This window comes from Bos mutus, chromosome 5, assembly GCF_027580195.1.
Source record: "Bos mutus isolate GX-2022 chromosome 5, NWIPB_WYAK_1.1, whole genome shotgun sequence".
NCBI classification, from domain to species: domain Eukaryota; kingdom Metazoa; phylum Chordata; class Mammalia; order Artiodactyla; family Bovidae; genus Bos; species Bos mutus.
The window spans coordinates 107275552-107302124 of NC_091621.1; the positions used below are offsets into that span (position 1 = coordinate 107275552).

Here is a 26573-nt window from a genome sequence, read left to right on the forward strand (position 1 = left end):
GGTGCGGGGCCCGCCGTGCCACCGCCCTCCCGCCGCCGCGGCCGCGCTCCTCCCCCGGCCCTGCCTCCCTCCCGCCTGCCCTCCTTCCCCCGCTCTCTCCCTCCCCCGCCCGCCCGAGCCCGCGCGGAGCCGGAGCCGCAGCCAGAGCGCGGGCAGCGCGGAGCCGGCGGCGGGAAGGCAGCGGAATCCGGCGGCCTGCCGCCCCCGCTAGGACCGGGACCCGCACACCCGCCGGGCCGGGACCGCGCGCAGGAGAGGACCCACCGCCCGGCCCGGGGGTGGGGGGCAGTCCCAGGGCGCCAACTGGCCGGCTCGAGTCCGAGGTGAGCCTGCGAAGAGTACGCGCCCACTGGAGACCCGGCCCCGCGAGGCCCAGACCGAACCCCGGCCCAGGGTCTGGGGTCCTCGCGGGAAGCTGACGACAGAGGCGGTGTCCTCCAGGAGCCAGCGGCAGGGCGGCGAGGCGGGCGCGATCCCAGCGGGCGCGGACCAGCGGGCCCGGAGCGCGGCGGGACGGAGCCGCGGCGCGCCGCCATGCGCCGGGTGCTGTAGCCGTAGGCGCGGGCCCGATGGAGCGGGCCGGTGCGCGGGGGCTGCGCGGCCGCCGCGGGCCGCCGGGGCTCGGGCTCGGGCTCGGGCTCGGGCTGGCGCTGCTGCTGGCGCGGCCGCCGTCGGGCCGCGCGGGGGCCCCCGAGGCGCAGGAGCCGGCGGCTCCCGGCACAGCAGCCCCAGCCGGGGGCGACCGCTGCCGCGGCTACTACGACGTGATGGGTCAGTGGGACCCGCCCTTCAACTGCAGCTCGGGCGCCTACAACTTCTGCTGCGGCACGTGCGGCTACCGCTTCTGCTGCCACGACGGGCCGCGGCGCCTGGACCAGAGCCGCTGCTCCAACTACGACACGCCGGCCTGGGTGCAGACTGGCCGGCCGCCCGCGCGCGCCCGCGACGCCGCCGCGCCCCGGGACCCGGGCCGCGAACGCAGCCACACGGCCGTCTACGCGGTGTGCGGCGTCGCCGCGCTGCTGGTGCTAGCCGGCATCGGGGCGCGCCTGGGCCTGGAGAGGGCGCACAGCCCGCGCGCGCGGCGCGCCGTGACCAGGTGAGCGCGCGCGGCCCGGGGCCGGGGCCCGGGATCCCCTCCCAACCCCCTGGATGGCCAGCCTGCCGGGTGGGCTCCCCCTCGCGAGCCTTCGTTCTTTCTGACCCTCTGGAACCTCCGGTCCTCTCAACAGCCCCCTCCTCCAGGTTTTGCCTCCCCGCTTCTGAATCTCCAGGTCTGTTTCTCCCCACACCCCCTTCACGGAGGGAGACAGCCGATACCGCTCCGTCTCCCCTTGACCTTCCGGCGGGAGCTGGGTGCTGAGCCGCCTTCCCCCGCGGCTCCGGCCTCTTCCGGAGTTGGAGGGAGGGCAGGTCGCCGGACTGAGGGCACAAAATCCGTGCCTAGGGGAGGGGGCCAGGGCCCGAGCCCAACTAGCGCTGGGGTGGGGGCGTGCACTGATGTAGCGACAGGCATCTCAGGTCCCCAGGGAGGGGACATTTTCTGTGGCTCCCTTGGCTCTCTCCCCTCCTGCTTCCCTTCCCACTCCCCCCTCCACCCCCAAAGCTGTGACTCAGTGCTGACCTTATTTCCCTAGTGTTTCTAGAAGACCTCCCCATCTCACCCCACTCAGTGCCCCTGGGTAGAAGGGGATCCGCATTGGGTGCGGTACAGGGTCCTTTTGGCTGCGGTCTGGACAGGTGCTGAGTTCTGAGTTTTGTGTTAAGTGGGGGTCACAGGACCCAGGTTCCCTACCTCAGCTGGGAAAGGGACTCTGGGATTCGGTGTCCCAAACCTAAACCTTCACTTACACCCCATACCCCAATACACACTCACATGCCCCCAGTCACCCCCATGTCCTGGGGCCTGGGCCCTCCTCACTCGCTCATCCAGGCCCGGCTCCCTTGGGTGTGTGGGCTGCTGACACAGTGTGCGACAGGCTGGTACTTAGAAGTGACCGTGGAGAGAGGCCCCCATGCCTGTGTGGGGCTAGGTGTTAATGCTTTCCCACTCCTAGACTTCCCTCAGGGGCAGGAGGGCTTCCTTGGCACTCTATGGGACCCCTCACTCTCCAGACCACCCAGCCCACCTGCTCTAAGGCAGCTGTAGGCAGAGCCAGGACTGGAACCCTGGCTTCAGCTGCTGTGCTGCGTGCGATCTGGTGCCTCTCACCCTGGGTGCTGGATGCTTCAGGAGCAAGGCCTGGGCCTCCTGAGCTTGGAGCCTCCTGGAGCTGGATGAGGGGAGAGGACAGGGCCTGTCCTTGATCCGAGCAGGGCAGCAGGAACTGGGGGCCCATGAGTGGAGGGGAGTGGCTGCGGCAGCCTAGGGACACGTTCACCTGGAACCCACTTTATCCTCAGGGGACCAGGAAGCAGGTCTAGTGATGCTTCAGGAAGAGCTGGGCCACCCCTGTTGTGCTGTGTCCGTGGGCCAGTGCTGTTTTCTGTCTGGCCTTTAGGCTCCCATGTGCCCTGACTCCGATTTCTTATTTGGGGAGCTGTGTGTGGGTGTGCTCTGAACCCCTGCCCTCCTCCCCTCGAGTCACACCCTCTGCTTTGTTGAGCTTGCTGGTCAGGGAAGGCTTCTCAGACGGCTTGGTGGGGCGTCCAAGTCCATCTCTGGAGAAAGTTTGTGCAAAGGCTCAGAGGCATGAAAATCGCTCAGGTGTTTGGGAGAGCTGTCTGGTGGGTGCTCAGAGATGAGACCACGGGGGTGAGCAGCCAAGGAGTGAGCAGGGCACATGGATCGGCTCAGGCAGGCGCTAGGAGACCTTCAGCTCCTGCCACATTGCAGCAAACTGCGCCCATCCCAGGTGTCCCATCTCCAGTGTGCTTCAGCATGAATCAGTCATTTGAGGCCCCAGCGAGGAGAAAATCATGGGTTCTGGACTCTGAAGGCAGCTGGGCTGAAGGCTGGGTTTGGCTGTCTGTGGGGAAGGCTCAGTCAGATCCCGTCACAGCTGGGTGGGGGCTGGGTGTCCTGGTACCCAAGGTCACACAGCCTTTGGTGCGGGGCTGGCACTGTGGGATCTCCTGGCTCCTCCTTCCCCACACTGTCCATCCTCCTTGCTTGTGCTGGTAGCTAAGTCCCGGAACACAGCAGAAACCCCTGTGGCAAGAGGGGAGGAAGGTAGGCAGGTAAAAAAAAAAAAAGGCTTCCTGGTAGAGGAAGGATTCTGGTGGGCTTTGAAGAATGAGTAGGAGTTTTCCCAGAGGAGATGGAGAAGGAGTGGCACAAAATCCAGGAGCCAGAGATGCTCAGATGCTTGTGTTGAGAGAGGGGGCTCAACATGGAGGGTCTTGGGGAGTAGACTCCAGAATGGGGAGGAGGAGAGCCTTTGGAAAATAAGGTGGCCCTGGTTACACGTGACCCCTTTAGTTTCCTGACCTGCTCTGAGAGTTGGCCATGTTTGGGCTACAGGTCATGTCTGGGAGGAGCAACTAGATATTTGGGGCTAATCACTGGGGAGAGGGGAGGCCAGAAGGGTTGAAAGAGCTGCCCAGGGCCACACAATGAGAAGTCATGGCGGGCGCTGCCTCTGATGGGCCAAACCTGGCTGACAGGGAAACAGGCTGCCTGTCACCACTCTTTCCCCACAGGACACTGACGGAACTCCTGAAGCAGCCCAGCCCCCAGGAGCCACTGCCTCCATCTCTGGGCCCACCTCTGGGTAGCTGTGTCCAGGTGCAGATGGGTGATGGCCTTTCCCGGGGCTCCCCCCACAAGAGCACAGGTGAGGCGGCTAGTGGCCGGGCCTTTGTTGATCCACAGCACAGAGCCGCCTTGTCAGGAGGGCCTGGGAGCAGGGGACCGGAGCGCTGAGGCTGTGAGCCATTTCTCAGATGGAAGTGAGCTGCCCGCCTCTGTGAGGGGACTAGTCAGCCTCTGTGATGGGGGAGTGGGCAACTAGTCAGCTCCTCGTGGTAGACAGGGGTCCCTTCCAGGGTCCTGCAACCTCCAGCCTTGGGACTCTGTGAAGATTCCAGATTCAGGGATGCCCAGTTCAGACTCTGGGTCTGCCTGGTTCTAGGCTCTGGCTCAGAGCCCTGGCCTGCGTCTGTGGCCTCTCGTGGGCCTTTTCCTTCAGGCTGGTGCCTCCCTCTTGGACTCCTGCTGGCGATGCAGCCTTGACAGCACCTCCCCTCCCCCCACTATGGGTTCCAATCCTCAAACATTCTCTTCCCCTCTGGGAGAAGCTGATCCTGAGCCCCAGCACCAGGCTCCAATCGAACAAGCTGGCAAGTCATCCGTTAGATGAGCACCCCCTCAGGGCTGGCTGCTATTATTCACGTTTATTCTGAGCCAGGCCCTGTCCGAGGTACTGGAGATTCTGCCGTCAGGAGACAGAGAAGGAATGAGTTCCAAAGTCATCTCACAAGTTATCTTTAATTGCCCTCCGGGAGTGGGCTGCAAAAGAGGTGCGGGATGTCTTCCGGTCAGCGAGCCGAGTCTCATCTCCTCCTTCCAGACAAGAAACGCCCCAACAACGTGCCCCTGGGTTCGGTGACTGCGGGGCCCCCGCGCGCCCCGCGGCTGCAGGGCGGCGGCAACGTGACGCTGCAGCCCGACTTCGCTAAGTACACCACCCTCAAGGCAGCTGGGCTCAAGGCCGCAGGTGAGAGGCCGGGTTTGTGCTGGGGAGCTCCGGGCCCACTGCACCCCCGGAAGTGCAAGCGCTTGGATTGTGAGGCTCGGCGTCCCAGTTCTAAAGTTCCCGGCGCTCCAGCCAGCGTCCGCATCGCCCCCTCGCCGATCGGCTCCCACGCCTCGGCCGCCCCGCACCCTTCTCTGATCAGGCCGCTGGTCTGGGGCCGGGTAGCCGAATCTAGAGCCGGGGGGCGTAGCCTGTACCCTTCCCGGGTGGGCCTGAGATCCCCGCCTCTGCAGCCTGTACCCGCCGGGAGGCGCTGAAGCCCCGCCCCCGGGACCTGCCCCTGCCCCCGAGGTCTGACCCCGCCCCCGAGGTCTGGCCCCGCCCCCGACTCACGGCTCTCTGTCCCCGCAGAGGCCTCGGCTCCGGACTTCTACCAGCGTTTTCCTGCCACGGAACCCGCCCCGCTGACCCTCCCGTCGCGAGCCCGGAGGCCCCCCGAGGACTTGCCTGAGCTGCTCGACGCCTGCCCCTGGGCCCCCCCGGGCTACCCGCCCCCCGCCGGCTCCACCCCATCGGGCCACTACAAGGCCTGGACCGCCGGCCGCCCCGTCCGGCCCGCAGCCCGCGGCCACCTGGCGGTTCACGCCTCTCCCGCGCCGCGACGGGCGGGCCACGCGCCCCGGAGCCAGTTTAGCGTGGAGAAGCTGCCCGAGGCCTTCAGCCCGCAGGCTCCTGGCCTTTACGGCAGCGCCGGGCGCGGAACCCGGCACCTAAGCACCAACAGCAAAGCTGAGGTCACCGTGTGAAGAAGGAGCTGCCGATTCTCTCGAGGCGTTGCAGCGCCGGGAGCCCTCTTCTGCCAGGGGGACTTGCCACGGGCCTGACCGGGCGGGGGGCGCCCAGGCCGCGGAAGGAGGGGTGCCAGCCTTGAAGTCCAGCCCTTCTGCCTGCCCAGACTGGACCAGGAGGAGCCGTGGAGTCTTGTAGGGATATGGCACACTGGATAAGGCCAGTGGTTCTGTCCTGGGGGCTCCTTGTGTAAATAAACCCTTTTCTGTGACTCCCATCCCTGAGAATAAAGGGGCCCCAGCTTGGCTCTGTGAGGCACTGATGGTGGAGGTGTTGGTCATTGACTGGACAGACGGCAGTGCCAGTAGAGGGCACAGCATGTGCAAGAGCAGAGGACTGAGAGCTGGTGGGCAAGTGCTCTGGGAGCTGGGGAGAAGTAGCTGGAGAGGGTGGTCAGGGCTGAATGCCATCCGGAATGTCCACACCAGGAGGAGCCATGGGAGAGGGGGCAGCTAGGCTGCAGCCATCTTGGAGTTGGCACAGGGGAGAGAGCTGGTGGGCCCCGGAGGGTCCATGACCCTGAATGGAGGAGAGCCCCTCCAGCCAGTCACCTGCTTGACTTCGCTGAGCCTGGCTGATCCTCATTGACATTGTCTGGCCCTGGGCCGGCCCCTGGGCTGCAGGCCACTTGGCCAGCTTGGCCTGGGGCCACCCCCCTGATGGGCGTGGGCAGTGGGCCTGGAGACAGCTGGTACTCAGGATGGGGGAGCCTGCTCCCAGTGGCTGCTCTGGGGGAAACGGGGATGGGGCTGCTGGACCCAGAGCCTTGGCAGTGCCCCCACCAGGGTGCTTGCCCCCCCTCAGGCTTGGCACTTCCAGTTCTCCCTTTTCCTGGCTGTGGCCCAGGGCACTGCCAACACCCTGCATGCATCAAGTTCCTCTGTGCCAGGCACTGGTGGGAGGTTGAGGGTTGGGTTATGCCCCTCACTGGATATCTTAGGCACGGTATACTGTTTCGATAACAATGGCTGCCATTTGCTATTTCTTCTTTTAGTCCTCATGAAAGCCCCATGAGCATGTGGCTGGACAGATGAGGAAACTGAGGTCCTGAGACCTCAGTACCTTGCCAAGGTCACCCAACTGATGCAGTTTAGGCAGTTTAGGACTCTTCCATATTCTGCCGGCACTGTGGGTCTGGTGGTGGAATGGCAGCGTGTGTTGGCAGAGGGGCCCCTGCTCCCAGCCAGTCTCCGGCCTTCCTCCTGCTGGCTGGGCTGCCCTGAGGCCCCCAAACCCTCCAGCTCTTCACCTGTAGGAGGGTCCACCTGGCCCTTTCTTATGTTCTCTTGAGAAAACCAAGGCCCAGAAGCCCCAGGTCAGAACAGAGGCCAGGGTCCATGGTTATGCCTGCAGTGGGGACCCCCATGGCTCACAGGGAAGATGGCTTTCACACCCTCGACCCAGGGTGGGGGTGGGGTGCCCCCAAGACGATCCTGCAGCTGTACGGAGCTGGGGGAGGAGGGTGGGTGCTGAGTCACGGATCCCGTAGAGACTCACAAAAGCATCGGGTTCCTGGGCACACTTCAGCCACCCACAGCCACCCACCCTGGTGACACAGGCCCTGGAGAGGCTGGGCTGGGAGGTGGGTGTGACCTCTTTGCTCATTCAGTCCCAAGGGCCCTGGATCTCCATCGCAGGGGCTAGGCCTCCGCTGGAAATGCTGCCCTAGTGACTGGACAAGGACCAGCTAAGTGGCCCCCCGGCCCCCACCCCGCACCCCCACAGGCTGTCCTGGCCCTCGGGGCAGTGGCCTGCTGTATGTCCTTCAGAGAAGGGAGTGGCTTAGACAGCTCAAGGGCCCTGGCCCATTTCTCAGCCGGGGGCCGGGTTATGGACCATGCACTTTGGCCCCCAGACCTCATCCCCACAGGCCTTGCTGACCCGCCTGCCCACACGGCCCTGCACTGCTTGTGCCTGGGCCGCTCCCCAGCTTCACAGGCCCTCCCCACAAACTGGCACTTCACATGCGCCGGGTGGTGCACACTGGCCAGCAGGCCGTCACAGGCAGGGGCTGGCTGTCTGCACACAGACATGTGGAGGCTGAAGGGACGCCCTCGACTCCTGCCACCCGCCCAAGGGGACCTGGCTGGAAAGCACAGGAGCTGGACTCGGATGTGACCTGCGGGCCACATCTCAGAAGCTCTCTGCCTCCAGGGAGATGGGGAAACCCAACCGGGTGAACCTGGGTTCAAGGGTGAACCCAGGAGGGTTTAGCACCCCAAATCGCAAAGAACTGGTGTTGTCTGCTAAGCAGCCAGCTGCGTCCTGCATACGGTGACCTCTGACCCCAGCAACACTACCACCAACACCCCTTTTTGCCCAGGTCTGTCCTAGCCCTGAAGTGTGAGCCAGACAGCCAGCGCTGGGAGGACGGGGCCAGGAGCATGGGCGGGCAAGGAAGGTCTGTCAGCCCGAAGCCTCTGGGACCTCTCGGCAGAGGGGGATAGGTAGCCCCTGGTTCTGGACCCACTGAGGCCGAGCCACGCGGCTGCCTGGCTGGTCACGCCATAGACCCCACACACTTCACGCCGGGTGGTACCAATCTGTGTTTATTCAGTAACCTACATCCAGGACACAGTGAATGATTCCACATCAAGGAAGCCACAGGCATAGCCCCCTTTTCAGTGAAAAACCGACCCCCTCCCACCCTGAACCATAACGAGAAAAGGCACAGTATATACACACGACACAAAGGCTGGCTCACCCAGGGCACAGGGCCATCAAGGTGCGGGCAGAAGAGAAGTGGGTGAGGCCCAAGCTTACGGGTGAGGCCTGCTCTCAGCACGAGGGGAGCCCTTGCTGCATGTCCCCTCAGTCTGTACTGGGGCCCCTGCCCACTTTCTGCCCCAACCAGCCCAAGGGGGTGAGAGGCACAGGGACGGAGGAGGGCAGCCCCTCGGCCTCCCCGCAGGCCCCAGGAGAAATGGCCTCAGGTAGACGCCAAGCCTGGGCATCCAGAAAAGTAGGGAAAGCGGGGCCACACTCCCTCACAGGCCCCCCTCAGGAAGGGGGCTTCGATCCTAGTGCCCATCGTGGGCAACGCTGTGCCCACCTCAAAAGGCGGCTTGTCTGGGGACGGGGTGGGGTCTGGTCCCTGCCAGCCTGGCTTATTTTCAGGCCAAGAATTAGGGATAAAAATAGACTGTGGAGGTAGGAGTTGGGGTGGGAGGGAGCCCGAGAGAGCGGGGAACCCACGCTGAAGGCCCCTGGTCCTCAGTCCTGGTGGGTGGCTTTATCTCTCCCAGCCCCCCGGGGGCCTACCCCGAGTCTGGGCTGACATCCCAGGGGGTGGGGGAGTGGGAAGGAACAGGACAATTAAATAAGACCATTTATTTTTTTAAAAAATTAAAAAATAATGCCAACACGATTTCACCCATCCCCAAGCCTGCCCCCTGCCTCCCACCCACCTCCCCAGGGCTGGGCTCGCTCCTCCCCTGGCTGTCCGGTGTAATGAAGAGAAAACAATGAACTCGCTTTGTCAGGTACAGGGGAGGGGACGCGGACCTGGGGAGAGAAATAAAGATGCCACAGCAACTCAGCCTTGCATCACTGCAACCCCAAGCACACGGATATAAAAACATTCGTATAAAAGGGGGGCGTGCTGGGCACAGTGCTACGGGTGGAGCGCATGGTGCCCAGAGACCTATGTCCTCCCGAGAGAAAGCCTGATTAAAAAAAAAACAAGCAGGAAAAGGGAGCGGGGAGATTTTCAGAGTCTTGGGAGGGCTGGAGATGGGACTGGGCAGCCTGGGAGCTCCCCCTGCCACTTTCAAGTCAGGGAACCCCCATTTCCTGCCCTCCCTGTCTTTCCCTGCTCAGGCCCACTGGGGCCCAGGCTGGGGGCCTCTCTCTGCAGCAGCTCCCAGGGGCCCGCTAGCCATGGTCCAGAAGCCTCGGTGGGTGACTACTCCGAAGCCAAGGTTCATCCCTCAGCTCCCACAGGGAAGAGACACAAGAGACAGAGGAGGAGGCAGAGACTGAGAGAAAACGAAGAGGGAGAGACAAAGGGAAGGGAGAGACTCAGAGACAGAGAAGGAGGGAGAGAGACAGAGGGAGGAGGGAGAGAGACAGAGGGAGGAGGGACAGAGACAGAGGGAGGAGGGACAGACTCAGAGACAGAGAAGGAGGGAGGGAGACAGAGGGAGGAGGGAGACTCAGACAGGAGGAGGGAGACAGACAGAGGGAGGAGGGAGAGAGAGAGGGAGGAGGAGGGAGGGAGACAGAGGAGGAGGGAGAGACTGAGACAGAGGAGACTCAGAGACGGAGGGAGCTGGGGAGCAATGGAGGGAGGCGGCGGCTGATGTGGGCAGAGCCCGTGGTCAGGAGGCGGCGATGGCAGTGCCACCCCCCAGCTTGACGATCATCTGCTGGCAGTCGCTGCACGAGCGCCGGTCGCCCGCCTTCTCCAGGGTGCGAGCAGCCTCAGCCAGCAGCACGGCCCGCTGTCCCGGGGAGGACAGGAAGGACAGAGGGAGGTGGCGGCAGGCCAGGAGGATTGCAGTGGCCCGCTCTCGCTGCCCGGGCCAGGCGTCCGCCTCTCCTGTGGGAAGCAGGAGACACACATACCCGCTGAGAGCCCGCTACGACGCAGGTGCTGTCCCCCAGCTCGGTGAGAACTTGGGTATCTAAGCCCCCCGCCCCCAAGCGAGGGAGGTTCAGCTCAACAGACAGATGAGCTGACCCAGCCGAGTGCCACACACATTACTCTGGCTATCATTCTGTGATGGGGCTGAGATGCGGCCCATCAGCGGGGCCCCAGATCCTGCGCTGGGACAACACCCCCCACCATCCCCTTCTCACTCTGGAGAGGCTGGACCCATGACAACCTGACCGAGGCCAGTCCAGCCCCACAATGCCTCACGGACCCTCCCTGGCCACCCACCAAATCAAGCCTTGGGTTTTTCCCCTCCCCTGGGCCCGCCCAGGCGCCAGCGCTGGGGGCTCACCGTGTTTGGCGTTCTGAGCCGTGCGCCGTCGCAGGCTGTGCTCCAGCAGCTGGTGGGTGCGGGTGGGGCTGGCTCCGGCCATCAGGCGCACGGTGGCTTCATGCAGGAACACCTGGAAGCCCGGGGACACAAGCCCGGTGTCCTCACCTGTCTGTGTCCCTGGGGGCATCCCTCCCTAGAGCATCGCATCTGCCCGCTGACCACACCCCTTCTCCTCTAAACACCCTGCCCTGCTCACCCTTTGAAAACAGCCTCTCCCGTCCTCACTCTGACCCTGGACACACACCCGGCAGGAAAGGGGAAGAGCACAGGCCCGCTGGTGGGGCTGGAGCGAGCTAGCACGCTGAGAGGGAAGCTAAGGGCCACCTCCGCTGACAGTGACTGAGAGCACCGGCGTGCGCTCCGGGCTGTAAGGACAGTAGGCGGGTGGACCCTCACAACGCCGGAGGCTGCCTCCAGCCCGAAAGCAGGACAGGGGAGAGGCAGGGACGGGAGAGAGGCAGGGGGACAGCTCAGGCGGCTCGGGGCCTGTGTCGTTTGGTTGCTTCAGAAAGAGTCTCCTCTTCAGAGTTCAGAAGGTCTCAGGAGGAAGACCTACAGCCCTTCTGTCAATACGCGTCACTGACGGGAGGGGGGAGGGGAGAAGGGGGTCTCCCTAGGTCTCTAGTTTCTTTTACACCCGAACACATCAGGGTGTGAGGAGGGTGGTGCTGCCCTGGAAGGCCAGGGTGGAGGCGGGCAAGGGAGAGGCAGGTGGGGATGTTTTGTGAGGAGGCCGCCCCCCTGAGCGCACTTCCTCTTTTCCACCGTGAAGGGGGTGGTTCTCACATGACTGTATTTCGTCTGCAGTGTCTGTCCTGGCTCGCTGCACACAGGGGCTACAATGCAACCACGTGAGGGTCCCAGAGCACTTGAGGGTGAGGGCAGCCGTACCCCAAGCCCTTCTTTTTCACACGTTTCCAAACACAGCCCTTCCCCACCCCTAACACTGGCCTTCTCACTTGAATTTTTGGAAAACAATTCAGGGAAAATACGTTGAGTTGTATTACTCTTAATTAGCAATAAAGGTAAACACAGGAACAGTTTGAGTCCACTAAGTGGGTTATACAACTGCCCTCATTGCCAAGGGGATGTTACGTGGAGAGTTCTCAAGCACGGCGCAGAAAAAGCATTCAACACATTTCTAGGGGATTCTGACACCCACTATGAAAACCTAGCAGTGCTCCCTCGTGTTAACTGGTAAGGCGAGATCTCTGCTGGCCTGTCTGTGCTGTGTGGACTGCTCACTGCCACGTTCCAGGGTTGGGCACACACAACATGAGCCAAACAAAGGGATGAATGGCACCCAGCTCAGGGCCTGACCGGTCAGCGACTCCATGACCCCACTCCAGAGCTAGGCTCGGTTCTGACACCTCGATCCACCCTCCCCAGCAGCAGGCTGGGCCTTACCTTGCGGTAGGCCAGGCGGAAGCTGTGTGCCAGCCTGCGCAGGCTGCCCAGGTCCCGCTGGAAGCCAGCCAGCTCGGCGCCCGATGCGTGGTAGGTCTCCCCCAGGGCCTGGCTGGCTCCAGCCTGCTTCTGCCACAGAGCCGTCCTCAGCGACAGGAGCAGGTCACAGGTCAGCAGCTGGACCACCTGCGTGGTGTGCCATGAGGAAGGAGAAGGTGACTGGCCGGTTACCAGGGCAAGGGTCCCTGCACGCACCAGGTCTTCCCCGACCGGACACCTGGCAGCTCTGGGATTAAAGGGGAGACCCAGAAAATCAGGGAGCAAGAGAACCGCCAGGGAGGGAGCTTCAGTTCCTGACATCTAGTCCTTCCCACAGCCCCTGTAGGGAAATCTGCTCTTCCATTGACTGGGTGAGGAAGCCAAGGATCAGAGAGGGGCAGCGCCTCATGGAGGAGACTCTAGGAAGGGTAGGAATAAAACTCTAGTGGTTCTGACAGCAAGTTGCAGGCCCCTCCCACCTCCAGGAGCCCCTCCCACCTCCGGGAGCCCATGGCTGGCCTAGAGGCCCTGTCCTTGCAGGGGAATCAGAGCCTGGAGATGGAGGAACAGGGATCAGAGGCTCGCTTCCAAGGATGGGGCCCAGGTCTGGCCCTAGTGGCCTCTGTGGTGGGCGGGGGAGACAGGAACCCAAGAAGGTAGGCCCGCAGAGCGGCTCAATGCCAGGGTTTGGATCCACCAGTCTAGATCTGTCACGGTTTTCTGTCCATAGCTCTGTGGCCCTGACACATGACCTCACCTCTGAGCCTGTTTCCCCACCCAAAAAATGGGCACCACACAGGGCTGCAGTGTCACAAAGGAGAATCACAAATGGCACTGGCCTCAGCCCACGCTGGTGTTGCCTAGCTCCTGAGGGCCCTTAGTGCTAGGGACAGTGCTTCTCAAGGTGGGTCATGTGCCGCCCTCAGGCACCAATGGACGCCTCCAGGCTGTTCCTCATCTCATCCAGCCTGGCATCCCTTTCTCCAGGGTGCTGCCCCACACCCCCCATCCCCCTGCCGACCCTGCCTCGCACCTGTATGTTGCCCGACCCTCAGGCACAGTGGTTTTTTGGCTGCTGACAGCACTGGTGGAGAATGTGGATGAGACCCCTCTCCTCAACCAAAGGTAGCATTTCTGAGAGGTGAGGTAGTAGCCTGTGGCTGAATTCTGCCCTCTGAGGGACGCTAGCCTCTGTGGGGGCCCCTTCTTCCAGGCCCATTTTCCTACACAGGTGCCTGCAGCCTCTCTCTCCTCCTCAAACTTCTCTGGTTCTCCATGAAGACAAACACTACCGGACCCACCAGAGGAACCACCTAGAGCGAGCCTTGGGCCCTGCGGGCACACTTGTCTTGTAGGGCTGGCATGTTATCCTGGGTTCACTGCAGGGTCCGGGTCCAGGGATGACCTCAGCCAGAGGTGCCAGACCAACCCTAGTGAGGGCCTCGGAATCTGACCCTCAGAACACACCTCCTGCCTCCCTTTCTGGAGTGAACCAGGCTCCTCCTGGTGAGCAGACGACGTGTCCCCCTCAGCTGTGTGCACGCCTCCCCTCCCCTGCCCCGGACGGCCCTGCCTCGTGCCCCGGCAGTGACACAGTCCCTCTAACAAGGCACGGGAGGGTCTCTCGAGGGCCGGGCAGGCCTCTGTGATGCACTGTGGAAACATTGCACGGGTACCGCCAGAACATGCAATGCAACTACAATGCACCGCAGCCACCCGCTCCAGGGTGTGCACGCAAGGGGCGGGGGCGGAGCAGATGCGTGCCCTGGCCAGCCGAGGTCCACCTGGGGCTGACCGAGCTGAGGGCCCGCAGAACCTGGGGCCAAGGTGGGAACATGCTGGTTCCAAGTACGGAAAGGAAAACCCCCGGACCACCGGGCCAGGCTCTGGGGGAGGGGCTGCTGCCTGGCCTGCCTTTCGCGCAGCCCCACAGGCCGGGTGGGCTCATGACCGGTCAGAGTGCTATCTCCCAGCAGAGATGAGCACCGCCCCCCGGGGCTATACGCCCCCACTCACATGGTTAAGGTTGGGGTCACAGGTGGCCCCACTAACGTTGAGGCTGCTCCACAAGTGGCCACTGGCCCTCTCGCAGTGGCAGAAGGAACTCTGCTGCCCGTCCGCCTTCCCGGACAGTGAGGCGTGCATGGCTCTGCAGGTGTGGAAGACGGCCTTCACCAGGGGGCTCCTGGGTGGTGACAGAGGTGAGAGGCAAGAGGTCAGCGCACATCACCTGGGCAGAATGAAGGTGGGGAGCCCAAGCCAGCAACCACTGCCCTCACACCGCTGTGACAAGTGGGTCTGCAGGACTAAAGGCCACCAAAATGGTTCTAGGTCCCAGCTCCAGACTGGAATTGCCAGCCCTGAGCGAGGGAGGCTCCCTGGCCCTAAGCATCCTCTTCACTCCAGAAATGTGCACAGCGTTCATGTCCTAGTGAAGGAGTCAGATGATCAACACATTAGATACTGACTGTGTAATGCCAGGCGCTGCAAGAGCCATGAAGGAAAGTCACCCAGAGCCATTGGGTGGCGTTTATTATGAAGGATAGCCAAGGATGTCCTCACGGGAGAGGTGACACTCACGCAGAAGGAACCCGAGGGAAGCGGGCACGGGGATTTCTAGGGAGGAGGGTTCTGGAAAGAGGCGTGGCAGATGCAAAGGCCCTGAGTGTCTGACACATGTGAGAACATCCTGGCGGGAGTGTGGCTGCAGGAGGAAGTGAGGGGAGGGAGGAGAGCAGGTGCTGAACGAGGCCCTTCTCAGCCTCTGACCCACTCTGGGCTCCAGGCAACCAGAGCTCATCTCCGCTCCCTTCCTCACTCCTCGCCTCTGCTGACGTGGCTGCCTTTGCCTGGAATACCCTTTCTCACCATTCCCCACTTGTTCCTGAGACCTGTTTCACTGGCTGGCCCTCCGGTCTGCCTTCTCCTGCCCTGCCCCCAGCAAGCCTCCTCTGGCTGCCCCCTGGGTCAGGTCTTTTGAGCCCCCGACACCAGCTGTTGTTTGTGAGCCTCCTGCCCTCACCAGGTTCTGTGTGAACTCCTGGAGGCTGACCTGCCTCTGGCCTGGAACGTCTCCCCGCAATGTGCTGCCTGCTTCCTGAGAGCCAAGACTGGAGCCAGCAGAGGCCACGGCTCCCAGAACGGAGAACTGAGCGGGGCAGGCTGCTGTCTATTTGCTTATGGCCGTAACCTGCTGTCTCATTCACCGCGGCCTCCCAGAGACTAGAATTTGGCTGACACCAAGTACGCCCTCAGCTAAGCACTCGCTTGAGTGGATGATGGAATCGTGGAGGGGTGCAGGAGACCCCCGAATGTGGCATGTGACCAAGGAGAAGGGATCAGAGATCCCGGCCACAGAGATTATTGGTGGGCCCACCACCAACAGTCACCGAGAAGCCACCCAAGACAGTCATTCAAACAGTCTGTGCCTCAGGGGGAGGATGGTACAAGACTGTGTGTGGCTGAGTGCCTCTGCTGTTCACCTGAAACTGCGGTAACATTGTTAATCGGCTATACTCCAATGCAAGATAAAAAGTTTAAAAAAAAGCAGAAGAGCAAAAAGTTAAAAAAAAACCCATGCCTCAGTTTCCTCATCTGTACAGAAGCCACAGTACCACTTCGCCACTCCCTGTGGGGACATACGTATCAGCCCTGTTATCTGCACTCACTCGCTAAGGTGCACAGGCCGGGTGCTCAACTCTGGAGAAACAGCCTCATTTCAGGGAGCAGATAAGGGAGAGAGTGGGGAGGCTGGGGTGGGGTGGCGTCCCACAGCATCGCCACAACTAAAGAGCAAAGGGGCCCCCAGGTGGCTGAATTTGGGGGGAAGGAATGCCTGCGGGGGTCTTAGCTGTACCCCAGGGCCTGTTCTTACAAGTGAGAACACTTTAGACGGTTTACCCGCTGGGCCTCAGTCGGCTTGGGTGTGTCAGCTGGGAGACAACACACCCTGGGTGGGCATTCACTGGTCAGAGCTTAATAGGGGGTTACTTAAATGAAATTCGGAGTGTTGAAGCTGCCTAAACCTGCTTTCCTCGGCTCCCTCCTGCTCTCCCGGGTAAAGGCCCACTTGGCGGGAAACGTGACAGCCTTGGCTCTGAGGAAAGACCCAGCGGGGCCTTCCTGCCTTGGGGGGTTTCACAATTTCCGCAAGTTGCAGAAGATGTCAGGGACACTCAGATCCAGTCAGAAGCAGCCAGGGTGTTGGCAGGCTGCCCGCCAATACAGGCCAAACGCCCCCAAGAGGCAGGCATGAGTCCCCAAGAGGAATGTCAAAAGCTCTCTAGTGATTCAGCTGGTGGGGTGGAGGCTGGTCGAGAGGAAATGGGACTCAGCGCTGGCACACGAGAGGATCCCCGGGCCTCACAAGCCAGTGCTGGCCTGCCAGGCTCCACCAGGACCTTCTGTAGTAGAAGGAGCCACTGGCTCTCCCTGCCTGTCAGCCTGTGGAGCCCTGGGAGTAGCACTGACGGCTGCTGGGGTCTCTCTCTCTCACACACACACACACATACACGGCTCGCCACGTCTGGAGTCTCCGTGGCGCCCTTGTCCCCTCGCTTCATCTCTCCATCTGTCGTGTAGTCCCCAGGCTGCCTGACCCTTCATGCTGATGGCCATGGAGACCTGCTCCCCTCCCCTACTAACCCAGCGAGCCTGGCACCTGCTGGCACCGGGGGCTTCCCTGGAGAGAAGCAGGCAAGAGGTCAAGGAGGGCTACGCACTCTGTCACTTCCAGGGCCTGGGGGACCCGCTCCACTTCGGTGAAGTGAGTGCGCACAGCAGCGTCATCTCCCTGGAGCCAGCTGATGGCCATGGTGATGGCGGACGTCCACCACCGACAGATGACGTCTGGGCCTAGAGGCGAACAGAACCAAACGCTGCTCCAGCACTGCAGAAACTAGAGCCCTCCTGTTTGTGCTCTCTCGCTCTCCCTCCCGACGACGGGCTGGGGCCTGTGGGCCGCCCTCTCACACCCACCAGCCCCATCTCAGAACATGTTTGGCAATTTGCCTTAACAGCCTTAAAAATGTTCACTCCTAGTAACCTAGGAATCTCATTTTTGAAAATCCATCACAAAGAAACGAGCCTAAATAGAGAAAAAAAAGACGTTCACTGTGGTGTTATCTTTAAGGAAGAAGCTGCAAACAACCCAAACTTCCAACAGCTGTGAAAAACAGTGTTTCCAGAATATGTGTAGTAACGGTGCAGGTAGAATCTTTCTAGTGTTTTCCTGAGGCCTAGTTTTCTCAGTGAACCTGCATGTGAAATGCCTAAGAGCGCGTTGTTTTCTCAGCTCGGAAATGAGACAGGCCATGAGGTCAGAGGCCACGATGGGGAGGCTGCTCCTCTGGGATCCTGCCCTCCATGGGGAGAGCCGTCAGAGGGAGCTCCATGCCCTCTCCTGCAGCCTCAGCCACGCGAGAGGCGGCCGCTCTCATGTTGTCACCTGGATGACGGTTTAGAGACAGAAGCAGAGTGTCCTGCTGCCGGTTCGGTCAGCCGGTTCGGTCAGCAGTTGTGTGGCCACCGAGGCAGCGGGTGCCGGAGCAGTAGGGACGCCGGATGAAAGGCCGCTCCGGCAGAGGGCGTCAACCCAAGAGCAGCCCCAGGACCACTGTGTGCTGAAAGGTGAGGCCCCCTACCCGCCCCCGGGCCCGAACCACTTGCTGCCCATTCTGAGCACCTGGGAGCATTCCTGACCTGCTCCGGCCAGCGTCCCTGACTCACTCGTCATCCCGCTTCTGGCAGCATCATGATTTCCTGCCCCCAAAACACAGCCCAGTAAGGGGAACTGTGGGTGGGGCTGACGTGGGGACCGCAGAGACACACGTCAGAGCCAGAGAAGGTTCTTGAGTGGCAGACTCGTAACCAATCCTGGGACCCCAAGACACAAGGGCTGTGGAGGACTGAGTCAAGCAACCTGAGACCCGTGGAGCCGCCCGCAAGGTGCTTACCAAGGGCCGACTTGAGCACAGAGCTGCTGGAGAAGGGGGGGGTCACAATCCCCACAGAGTCCACAAAAGAGTTAAGTAATTTCAGGTACTCAAGAGCGCTGGAGAATTCACTGGAAAGAAAAGAAAGGGTCCCACTCACATCAGAGTGTACACAAGGACCTCACTCACAGCCTGGCTGGTAAGCCCCCAGCTCTGAGACCCACAGGGCCAGGCACACCCCAAGCACTGCCCCCACCAACCACTCCGGCTCGCCCCAGGCTGCCCCGACACTGTTCCTGACACTCTTCTCTCTGTGGGAAAAGCAAGGTTTCTCTTTCATCCCTCGCCCTTCAAGACCCAATTCAACCGTGGTCTCTGCCCAGAAGTTTTCTGATCCCCCAGGCAGGAGACCCCCTCTCTGCCCAGGTGCACTCTTGTCAGGACCTGGGTCCTGAACGAGAGCGATGCTGGTACCTGCCTGCCTCTCAGGTCTGACTCTGTGAAGGAAAGACTGTGCTTGGTGACTCCCTAAGAATAAGACACCGCCTGACCTCTCGGTACAGGTCTGGGTTCCCAAGATGTCTGGGCCAGAGGCGTCTGCCTTCTGCTGAGCTTCCCACGCTCCATTCCACAGGCCACCCTTCCCCTGCCAAAGGGCAAAGCAAAAGAAATCAAATCCCCGACCTGCTCCAAGAACTGACTCCACTCAGTGATATAGCTATGTATATAGGTGACATAGATATAGAGATAGGTAGAAATGAGAAAAGGGGGAAGTAATATACTTGGTGGGGCAGCAAGAGGCAAAGAACTCAGCTCTGAGCCCACAGAGGGCTCTCGTGGGGCTGCCAGGCCTGAGGCATCAACACCAAAGAGTCACTGGATTTCCCTGCAGCCCCCACAGTGGGGCTCGTTTCCTTAAGGGAGGTGGATCTCAGAGCCCGTCTGCGCTACCCAGGGAGGTAGCCTGAGGCGGGGGCAGGGGTGGGGGGCATATCCAAGGTCCGTACCAGCTCTCCTCTTCCTGGTCTGCAGCTTTCTTCTTGGCCTGAGGTTTTACCAAGGACTCCACTGCTCGCTCCAGCAGGTTCTTACAGAAGGCCTGGTGCACCTGGGCGATGGGGTCGGCTGAAGAAGAGGAGGAAGCCAGGAGAGGGGTGAGTGGGGCTCACTTAGAAGCTCTGTCCTACAGAGAAAATAGGGTGTGGGGGAGGAACCCAAGGAACAGATATCCCCTCTGAATGGGGCCAAACCTCCCCAACCACACCCCAGAACTGCTTGCTGAACAGTCAGAAGTAGGGGGTGGGCGGGGGGGAGGGTGGTCAATCCAAGACTACATGAGTTCTGGACTGGCTCCAGTGGCGGGGCGGGGGGGGGCGGGGGGCGGCGCGTGACGGGTACTACGTCTCTTAGCATAATCCTCAGTCCTTTCATTCAAGGCTGGGAGCAGTAAGGTGGTGGCCACGACCCTCGTCAGCAAACAGAAACCGGGAAGGTTGACAGCCACCCCAAGTCTCAGAGGCCGCCCCTTCTCCCGTAGCTCAGGAGGACGGCCACCGAGGCTCCTACCTGACAGGGTGAGAAGAGCCAGCTCCCGCTTAAGAGCCTTCGCACAAGACCCGTGGCCAGAAGTTGTCTGGCCGAGGCGATTAAACAAGAGGCCTGGCAATGCTTGGCAATGACAGCTGCCTGTCACCAAGTCCCCTGACTGGCAAGCCCCAAATACGGCGTCACCAGGCCCTTCCCTTCATTCACATGCCACAGACGTGTGGGCTTCAATTTGACAAGGACAGGGAGGCAGGACACTTAGGAATATATTCTGGGCGACAAGGCCTAGAACCAGAGCCACCAGAGGCATGAGGGCCAGGGGCAGGCTCCGCTGTAGACAGAGCAGCCTGGCCACGCATCCGAGACTGATGACGGCTTCTGCTTTCGCCCTTCCTCTCTGGGGTTGCGCGTCATTCTTACTGTGAACAACAGATACTGAGAAGAAACGACAGTGGACCCCGCCTTCCCTACAAAATGCTTGACACACACTCCTGAACCTGCCAACCATGTCTGACTCCCCACACTCCTGGTTCAGAGAGAGTAAAAGTGCGGACAGCTCAAAGCCATGGCTGCTCAAGCCTGGGCCAACCCGACTGGCCTCTCCCGCCCGCTGCGAGGCTGGGCGAGTCGACTCAGATCACCATCAGACACCGGGGGACAGCCAGCCAGCCTCTCCTCCCGACGCCCGGAGCCCTGTCTCTGCCGCCACCCTGAGCACTTGACGACCGTCTGTCGCCTGTTGTTCCCTAACTGCTCGTCTATGTCTGTCCGTTTTCTGGCAGAAGTGGGAGAGTGGGGCCAGCCCGTAGCTCCTCTACACCCTCTGAGTCTCCACAGCGCCCGCACAAGGGCAAGATTCCGCTCGCACTCAGTCACCCTTGGGGACGTGTGGCAGGGTGACTGATGCCAGGACCATGGGCTCTGAGTGGCCCAGCGGCGAGCTACAAACCCAGCTTTGCTGGCAACCAGGCTCACGAGCTCCTGAGTGTAAGGAACTCACGGCCGAGGCACCCTGTGTCTCCACGTGTCTGGGGGCAGCACCAGGGGGCCCCCAGGGGGCAAGGCGTTCTCACCTGGGTTCCTCTGGGCACAGTACAGACTCTCCTTGGCAGCCGACTTCACTGACCAGCTCCGCTCCATGAAGAACTTCTGGCCCAGGGGATGGCAGAGCCAGCGCAGCGAGTCGGGGACGGCGCTGCGCTCGGGGCCACACAGGCTCTGGGCGCGACTGAGGAAATAGCTCTGTGGAAGGACAAGGACCACCGTGACACCAGGGTGGCGGACACCAGCTGCAGCCAGCAGGAGGCCGTCAGAAAGTGCCACCGGGTGGAGGCAGGCTAGGGAAGGGGGGCCAGCAGGAGGGCTGGGACCCTCCACGCCTGGAAGCAAACACCCCCACGGAAACCAGGGCAATGGCTCCGGGGGAACCTGCCGAGGTCAATGACAAACCCCAGAGGGAAGGGGTTGGGGCTCAAGGCACCCTTGGAGACTCAGCTGTATCCTGTCCTACTGGGTCTGCCCAACTGGACTTGAATCATGTTCTTGGCCGTGCTGGCGTCCAACCTGCTGAGCTGAGCCAGGCTCTCCCGGGCCCCCCCGCCCCCCACAGCATGCCCACCCTCAACCCTGTCCAACCCTGCATTCCAGCCAGGCGGCCCCCTGGGTCCTGAGACTTTTTCTCATCTGCCATTTTCATTACGTATCTTTGAGAGCATTTTTAGGTAAAACTGTGTTCTGCTTTGACTCATTTTCATCTCTTTCACCTCCGAGTGTGAAGAGTTTAGAACAGGCATCCAGCAAGTGGCCGGCGACTGTCATTTACCATCGCTGTCAGCCTAGAAAGCGCTGGAGTGAGAGGGCCACCCCGAGGCTCATCCCGGATGCGAGCAGGCCTGCGTGATGCCCCTCCCTCAAGGCTGGCCTGGCAAGGGCTTTGTCCACCCTCCAGAGAACCCCGTGACCTCCTCAGTGGTCCAGTGGTTAAGAACCCGCCTTGCAGTGAAGGTGGATGCAAGTTTGATCCTTGTTTGGGGAACTAAGAGCCCATATTCTGCAGAGATACTGAGCCTGCACGCTGCAACTAGAGAGTCCGCATGCAGCGATGAAGATCCTGTGTGTCACAACTGAGACCCAACGTAGCCAAGCACATAAATGAATATTAAAATAAAAAGAGAGAGAGACCCCCCCCCGCCATCCCTGGGTGAGCCCGAGCCCCTGCTTCCCAAGTCCCTCTTCTGCCCACGAGATAACATTACTCCAGGGCCCAGGGATAAACCTGCAGGGACAAGGATGTCCATCCATGTTTTCAGAAATTGTGTCATTTTTTTTGACTGCAAGGAGATCTAACCAGTCAATCCTAAAGGAAATCACCCCTAAATATTCACTGGAAGGACTGATGCTGAAGCTCCAATACTGTGGCCACCTGCTGTGAAGAGCAGACTCTCTGAGGAAAAGCCCTTGATGCTGGGAAAGGCTGAGGGCAAAAGAAGAAGAGGAACAGCAGAGGATGAGATAGTTAGATAGCACTGCTGATTCAATGGACATGAATTTGAGCAAATTCCGGTAGACAGTGGAGGACAGAGGAGCCTGGCGGGCACAGTCCATGAGGTCGCAAAGAGCTGGATACAACATAGTGACTGAACAACAACGAATCTTTATTCTAAAACCCATAAAACCACTCGATACAGCACAATCTGCATGAGAAACCAGCAGAGAAGGATGAAGGGGCGAGAGAAGAACGCAGTGCAGGGAGCCTGGAGGAGGAGCGGCTGCTGGGCTGGGCCTCACCCATCACACTCAGCCTTGCCTTCACAAGCCGGGAGGCTGCTTCCTCTGCTGGTCCAGCCTGATGCGTCTGACCTTTACTGGCTCTGAGCACCATCATCTAATGTGACGGTCTCAGAAGATTTGAATGCCAGGGTCAGAAATAGCCCTGCCAAAGTGCCACTCAAAGGACGTGGACCAAGGAGACTGGCTCTCTCAGAGGAACTGGATACGGTTGCCTGAATCCAAAAGAAAAGGACGCGTGGTACAGTCCAGAAGAAAAGAGAAAAACAAAAACATAAGATCCCACATGCTGCGTGGTGTGGCCCAAAAAACAAAGCAACAGCAGTAAGAAAACACTGCTCACTGCTTGTCAGGCACACTCAACGTTTTCAGGGGGGTGGGGCACTCACTGGGGGACCATCTCCCCCATCCTCAGCTGCTACACACATGCCTTCCTCAAACGGATGAGTCCCTCTCACAGAGCAGCTGCGTCTTAGCAACAAGGACAATCAAAACCCCACTGGGATTTCCGGGCTGATGGAAATGATCCTAAAATGTATACGGGAAGGTAAACAGCAGACACTAGTCACTAGAGCCAGAGGACCAACTCTTCCAGACATCAAGACGTATTAGATATATGGTTGCCAGGGGTATGTGGTATTGGTGGTGCACAACAGAACTGACCGGAGGGTCCAGAAGCAGAGTCCTCACATGCAGACATTCAATTTATGCAAAAGGGGCCATTGGGTGCAGCAGGGAGTGGACAGTCATTTTAACAACAGATTCTGAGACAGGGAGACAGACATGTGAAGAAGAAAGTGGATCTGGCATCTCTGCCTCCAACTCATACACGAACCAGTTCCAAGTGGATTATGGACCCATGTGCGACATTTAAAAATAATGGGTCTATCAGACACCTAGTAGAGTATTTTCATGACACTGAGGTAGTGTCAGGAATATTAAACAGGACATGATATATCTGTTAAGGAAAAGAACAGACTAGATTTCATGAACATTAAGAACTTGTGCGTATTGACCCACACCACTGAGAGAACAAGCAAGCTAGAGGAGGAGGCACATGCAAGGCTCATCAAGGGTCAGGGCAGAGCTCCTCGAACCAACAGAAAGACAGACGTCACAAATGAAAAACAGGTAAGCAAGCTAGAGGAGGAGGCACATGCAAGGCTCATCAAGGGTCAGGGCAGAGCTCCTCGAACCAACAGAAAGACAGACGTCACAAATGAAAAACAGGTAAGCAAGCTAGAGGAGGAGGCACATGCAAGGCTCATCAAGGGTCAGGGCAGAGAGCTCCTCGAACCAACAGAAAGACAGGCGTCACAAATGAAAAACAGGTAAGCAAGCTAGAGGAGGAGGCACATGCAAGGCTCATCAAGGGTCAGAGCAGAGCTCCTCAACCAACAGAAAGACAGACGTCACAAATGAAAAACAGGTAAGCAAGCTAGAGGAGGGGGCACATGCAAGGCTCATCAAGGGTCAGGGCAGAGCTCCTCAACCAACAGAAAGACAGACGTCACAAATGAAAAACAGGTAAGCAAGCTAGAGGAGGAGGCACATGCAAGGCTCATCAAGGGTCAGGGCAGAGCTCCTCGAACCAACAGAAAGACAGACGTCACAAATGAAAAACAGGTAAGCAAGCTAGAGGAGGAGGCACATGCAAGGCTCATCAAGGGTCAGGGCAGAGCCTCGAACCAACAGAAAGACAGACGTCTCACAAATGAAAAACAGGTAAGCAAGCTAGAGGAGGAGGCACATGCAAGGTTCATCAAGGGTCAGAGCAGAGCTCCTCGAACCAACAGAAAGACAGACGTCACAAATGAAAAACAGGTAAGCAAGCTAGAGGAGGAGGCACATGCAAGGCTCATCAAGGGTCAGGGCAGAGCTCCTCAACCAACAGAAAGACAGACGTCACAAATGAAAAAAACAGGTAAGCAAGCTAGAGGAGGAGGCACATGCAAGGCTCATCAAGGGTCAGGGCAGAGCTCCTCGAACCAACAGAAAGACAGACGTCACAAATGAAAAACAGGTAAGCAAGCTAGAGGAGGAGGCACATGCAAGGCTCATCAAGGGTCAGGGCAGAGCTCCTCGAACCAACAGAAAGACAGACGTCACAAATGAAAAACAGGTAAGCAAGCTAGAGGAGGAGGCACATGCAAGGCTCATCAAGGGTCAGGGCAGAGCTCCTCGAACCAACAGAAAGACAGACGTCACAAATGAAAAACAGGTAAGCAAGCTAGAGGAGGAGGCACATGCAAGGCTCATCAAGGGTCAGAGCAGAGCTCCTCGAACCAACAGAAAGACAGACGTCACAAATGAAAAACAGGTAGAAGACTTGAACAGGGTGTTCACAAAGGAGGCTACGTCCAAATGGCCCAGGAAAAGGGGCTCACACCTTTAACCACCTGGGAGCTGCGAATGAAAACCATGAGATACCACCGGAAGGGCTAAAAACCCAAAACTATCCTGTGTCTGCTGAGGGTACAGAACTGAAACTCTGATCTGTCTGTTGGTTATAAGCGTGTGTTCATTTTGGGAAGTCGCTGACCTGTATATTTATAATTTGCATACTTTTCTACAGGCATATTGTACTTTAATAAAAAGCTTCTAGGAACAACAAACAGCAGGGAGGTTTACCTGTCGTGATGGAATGCAGAACAATGGTCCCCTCTGTGGGGGCAGCACAGGTGAAGGCCTGCAGGAGGCCTCTGGGGGTGATGGGAACACACAACTTCTTGATCTGGGTGGCTGTTAAGCAGGTAAGTTCACTGTGTGAAAATGTATCAAGTTGCTAAGTTAAAATGGACACATTTTTCTGTGTGTATGTTGTATTTTGATTATGCCTTGAAAACTTCTGGGGGTGCAGAGAAGTGACGAGTGTGATGACGCTGGCCCAGGGCACAAGGACTGCTACCAGCCCAGAGTCCACCTTGACTTCCTCTAAGACAGGGTTGGGAGCCCAGCGTGCTCTCCGGGCAGCCATCCCCACCACACCCTGCTGCCTCCAAGGCCTGGGCCTGGTCTGGGTTCCTGTCCGACTGTGAGCCACCCCCACAGGATGAAGGTCCTGCTTGCCACTGCACGTCCTCCCCAGGAGTGCCTGGCCTCGGTAACCTTTGCTGAATGAACCTCTTATTTGGGTCTTGGAAACGTGGTCTTCCTCTCCCGTGCCTTCTGTCACCCAGAGTATGGTGACACACTTCAAGCACATCAGTGTCAGCACGGGGCACGTTCCTGCTCATTCTCAGTACGTCAGTGCTATTAATGAGATATGGACACGGATGGGGGGATAAGATCATTCTATGCTGAACACAGCTAGGCAGCCAACCCAAAGCTGACACTGAATAAGACATGCCTGTGTCTGCTGGAAGAAGAGAAAGCCTGAGGTCAGCAGAGGCTGTGAACGAGTTGGCAACACGGTCTGTGAATTATCCAGCTGTGAGTTCCCAAGGCTGGCCCTGTGCCAGGCACACTGGAGGAAACCATGGTCTCCACCCGGAGTCTGACGCGAGCCCCTCACAAGACATACAGTGTTTTCCACTTCCAGACCCACAGAGCTGTGATCAACACAAGGTACCAAACAGAAGGCATTCTCAGTTAATAATAGATCCAGGAGACACAGCCAGCAGACTCTAAGCAGAAGAGTCACGCATTAGCCTCTCGAATACAAGGTCACTCTTATCACTGAAGCAATACCTCAAGGTACTAAAATGCCTTGTTCTGCTTAAAATGCCTTGGGGGGAGGAATTCTTGTCTGTTTTATTTACTGCCAAGAAATGGCCCACTGAGTGGACATCTACCCCTCAAAGTGGTCAGCATCTGAGGGCAGCGCCCACACTAATTTTTACATCTTGGGTCCTGGCTGGGAAGGGCTTCCCTGGTGGCTCAGACAGTAAAGAATCCACCTGCAATTCTCCGAGATGCGGAATCAATCCCTGGGTCAGGAAGATCCCTGGAGAAGAAAATGGCAACCCACTCCAGAATTCTTGCCTGAAGAATTCCATGGACAGCGGAGCTTAGCGGGTTACAGTCCGTGGGGTTGCAGAGTTGGACACGCCTGAGCAACAAAGGTCCGTCTAGTCAAGGCTATGGTTTTTCCTGTGGTCATGTATGGATGTGAGAGTTGGACTGTGAAGAAGGCTGAGCGCCGAAGAATTGATGCTTTTGAACTGTGGTGTTGGAGAAGACTCTTGAGAGTCCCTTGGACTGCAAGGAGATCCAACCAGTCCATTCTGAAGGAGATCAGCCCTGGGATTTCTTTGGAGGGAATGATGCTAAAGCTGAAACTCTAGTACTTTGGCCACCTCATGCGAAGAATTGACTCGTTGGAAAAGACTCTGATGCTGGGAGGGATTGAGGGCAGGAGAAGGAGACGACAGAGGATGAGATGGCTG

The 26573-nt window shown here is 59.3% G+C and overlaps 2 protein-coding genes across 3 annotated transcripts in view; one reads left to right on the forward strand and one right to left on the reverse strand.

Moving 5' to 3' along the window:
* Positions 1-569: 569 nt before the first annotated feature.
* Positions 570-5713, forward strand: SHISA8 (shisa family member 8). The gene is made up of 4 exons (XM_070370084.1): positions 570-1099; positions 3643-3776; positions 4512-4658; positions 5049-5713. The coding sequence occupies exons 1-4, from the start codon at positions 570-572 to the stop codon at positions 5441-5443; spliced, it is 1206 nt and encodes a 401-aa protein (XP_070226185.1). The 3' UTR covers positions 5444-5713.
* A 3088-nt stretch (positions 5714-8801) lies between these two features.
* The window catches only part of SREBF2 (sterol regulatory element binding transcription factor 2), a 58370-nt gene continuing 40598 nt past the window's right edge, over positions 8802-26573 (reverse strand). For both annotated transcript variants that reach the window (XM_070371498.1, XM_070371499.1), the window contains exons 12-19: positions 20472-20640; positions 18861-18978; positions 17875-17984; positions 16642-16774; positions 13937-14105; positions 11882-12067; positions 10433-10544; positions 8802-10026 (exon numbers count right to left, since the gene is read on the reverse strand). In XM_070371498.1, coding sequence (XP_070227599.1) covers positions 9806-10026; positions 10433-10544; positions 11882-12067; positions 13937-14105; positions 16642-16774; positions 17875-17984; positions 18861-18978; positions 20472-20640 — 1218 coding nt within the window. In that variant the 3' untranslated portion in view covers positions 8802-9805. The remainder of the gene's footprint in view (positions 10027-10432; positions 10545-11881; positions 12068-13936; positions 14106-16641; positions 16775-17874; positions 17985-18860; positions 18979-20471; positions 20641-26573) is intronic.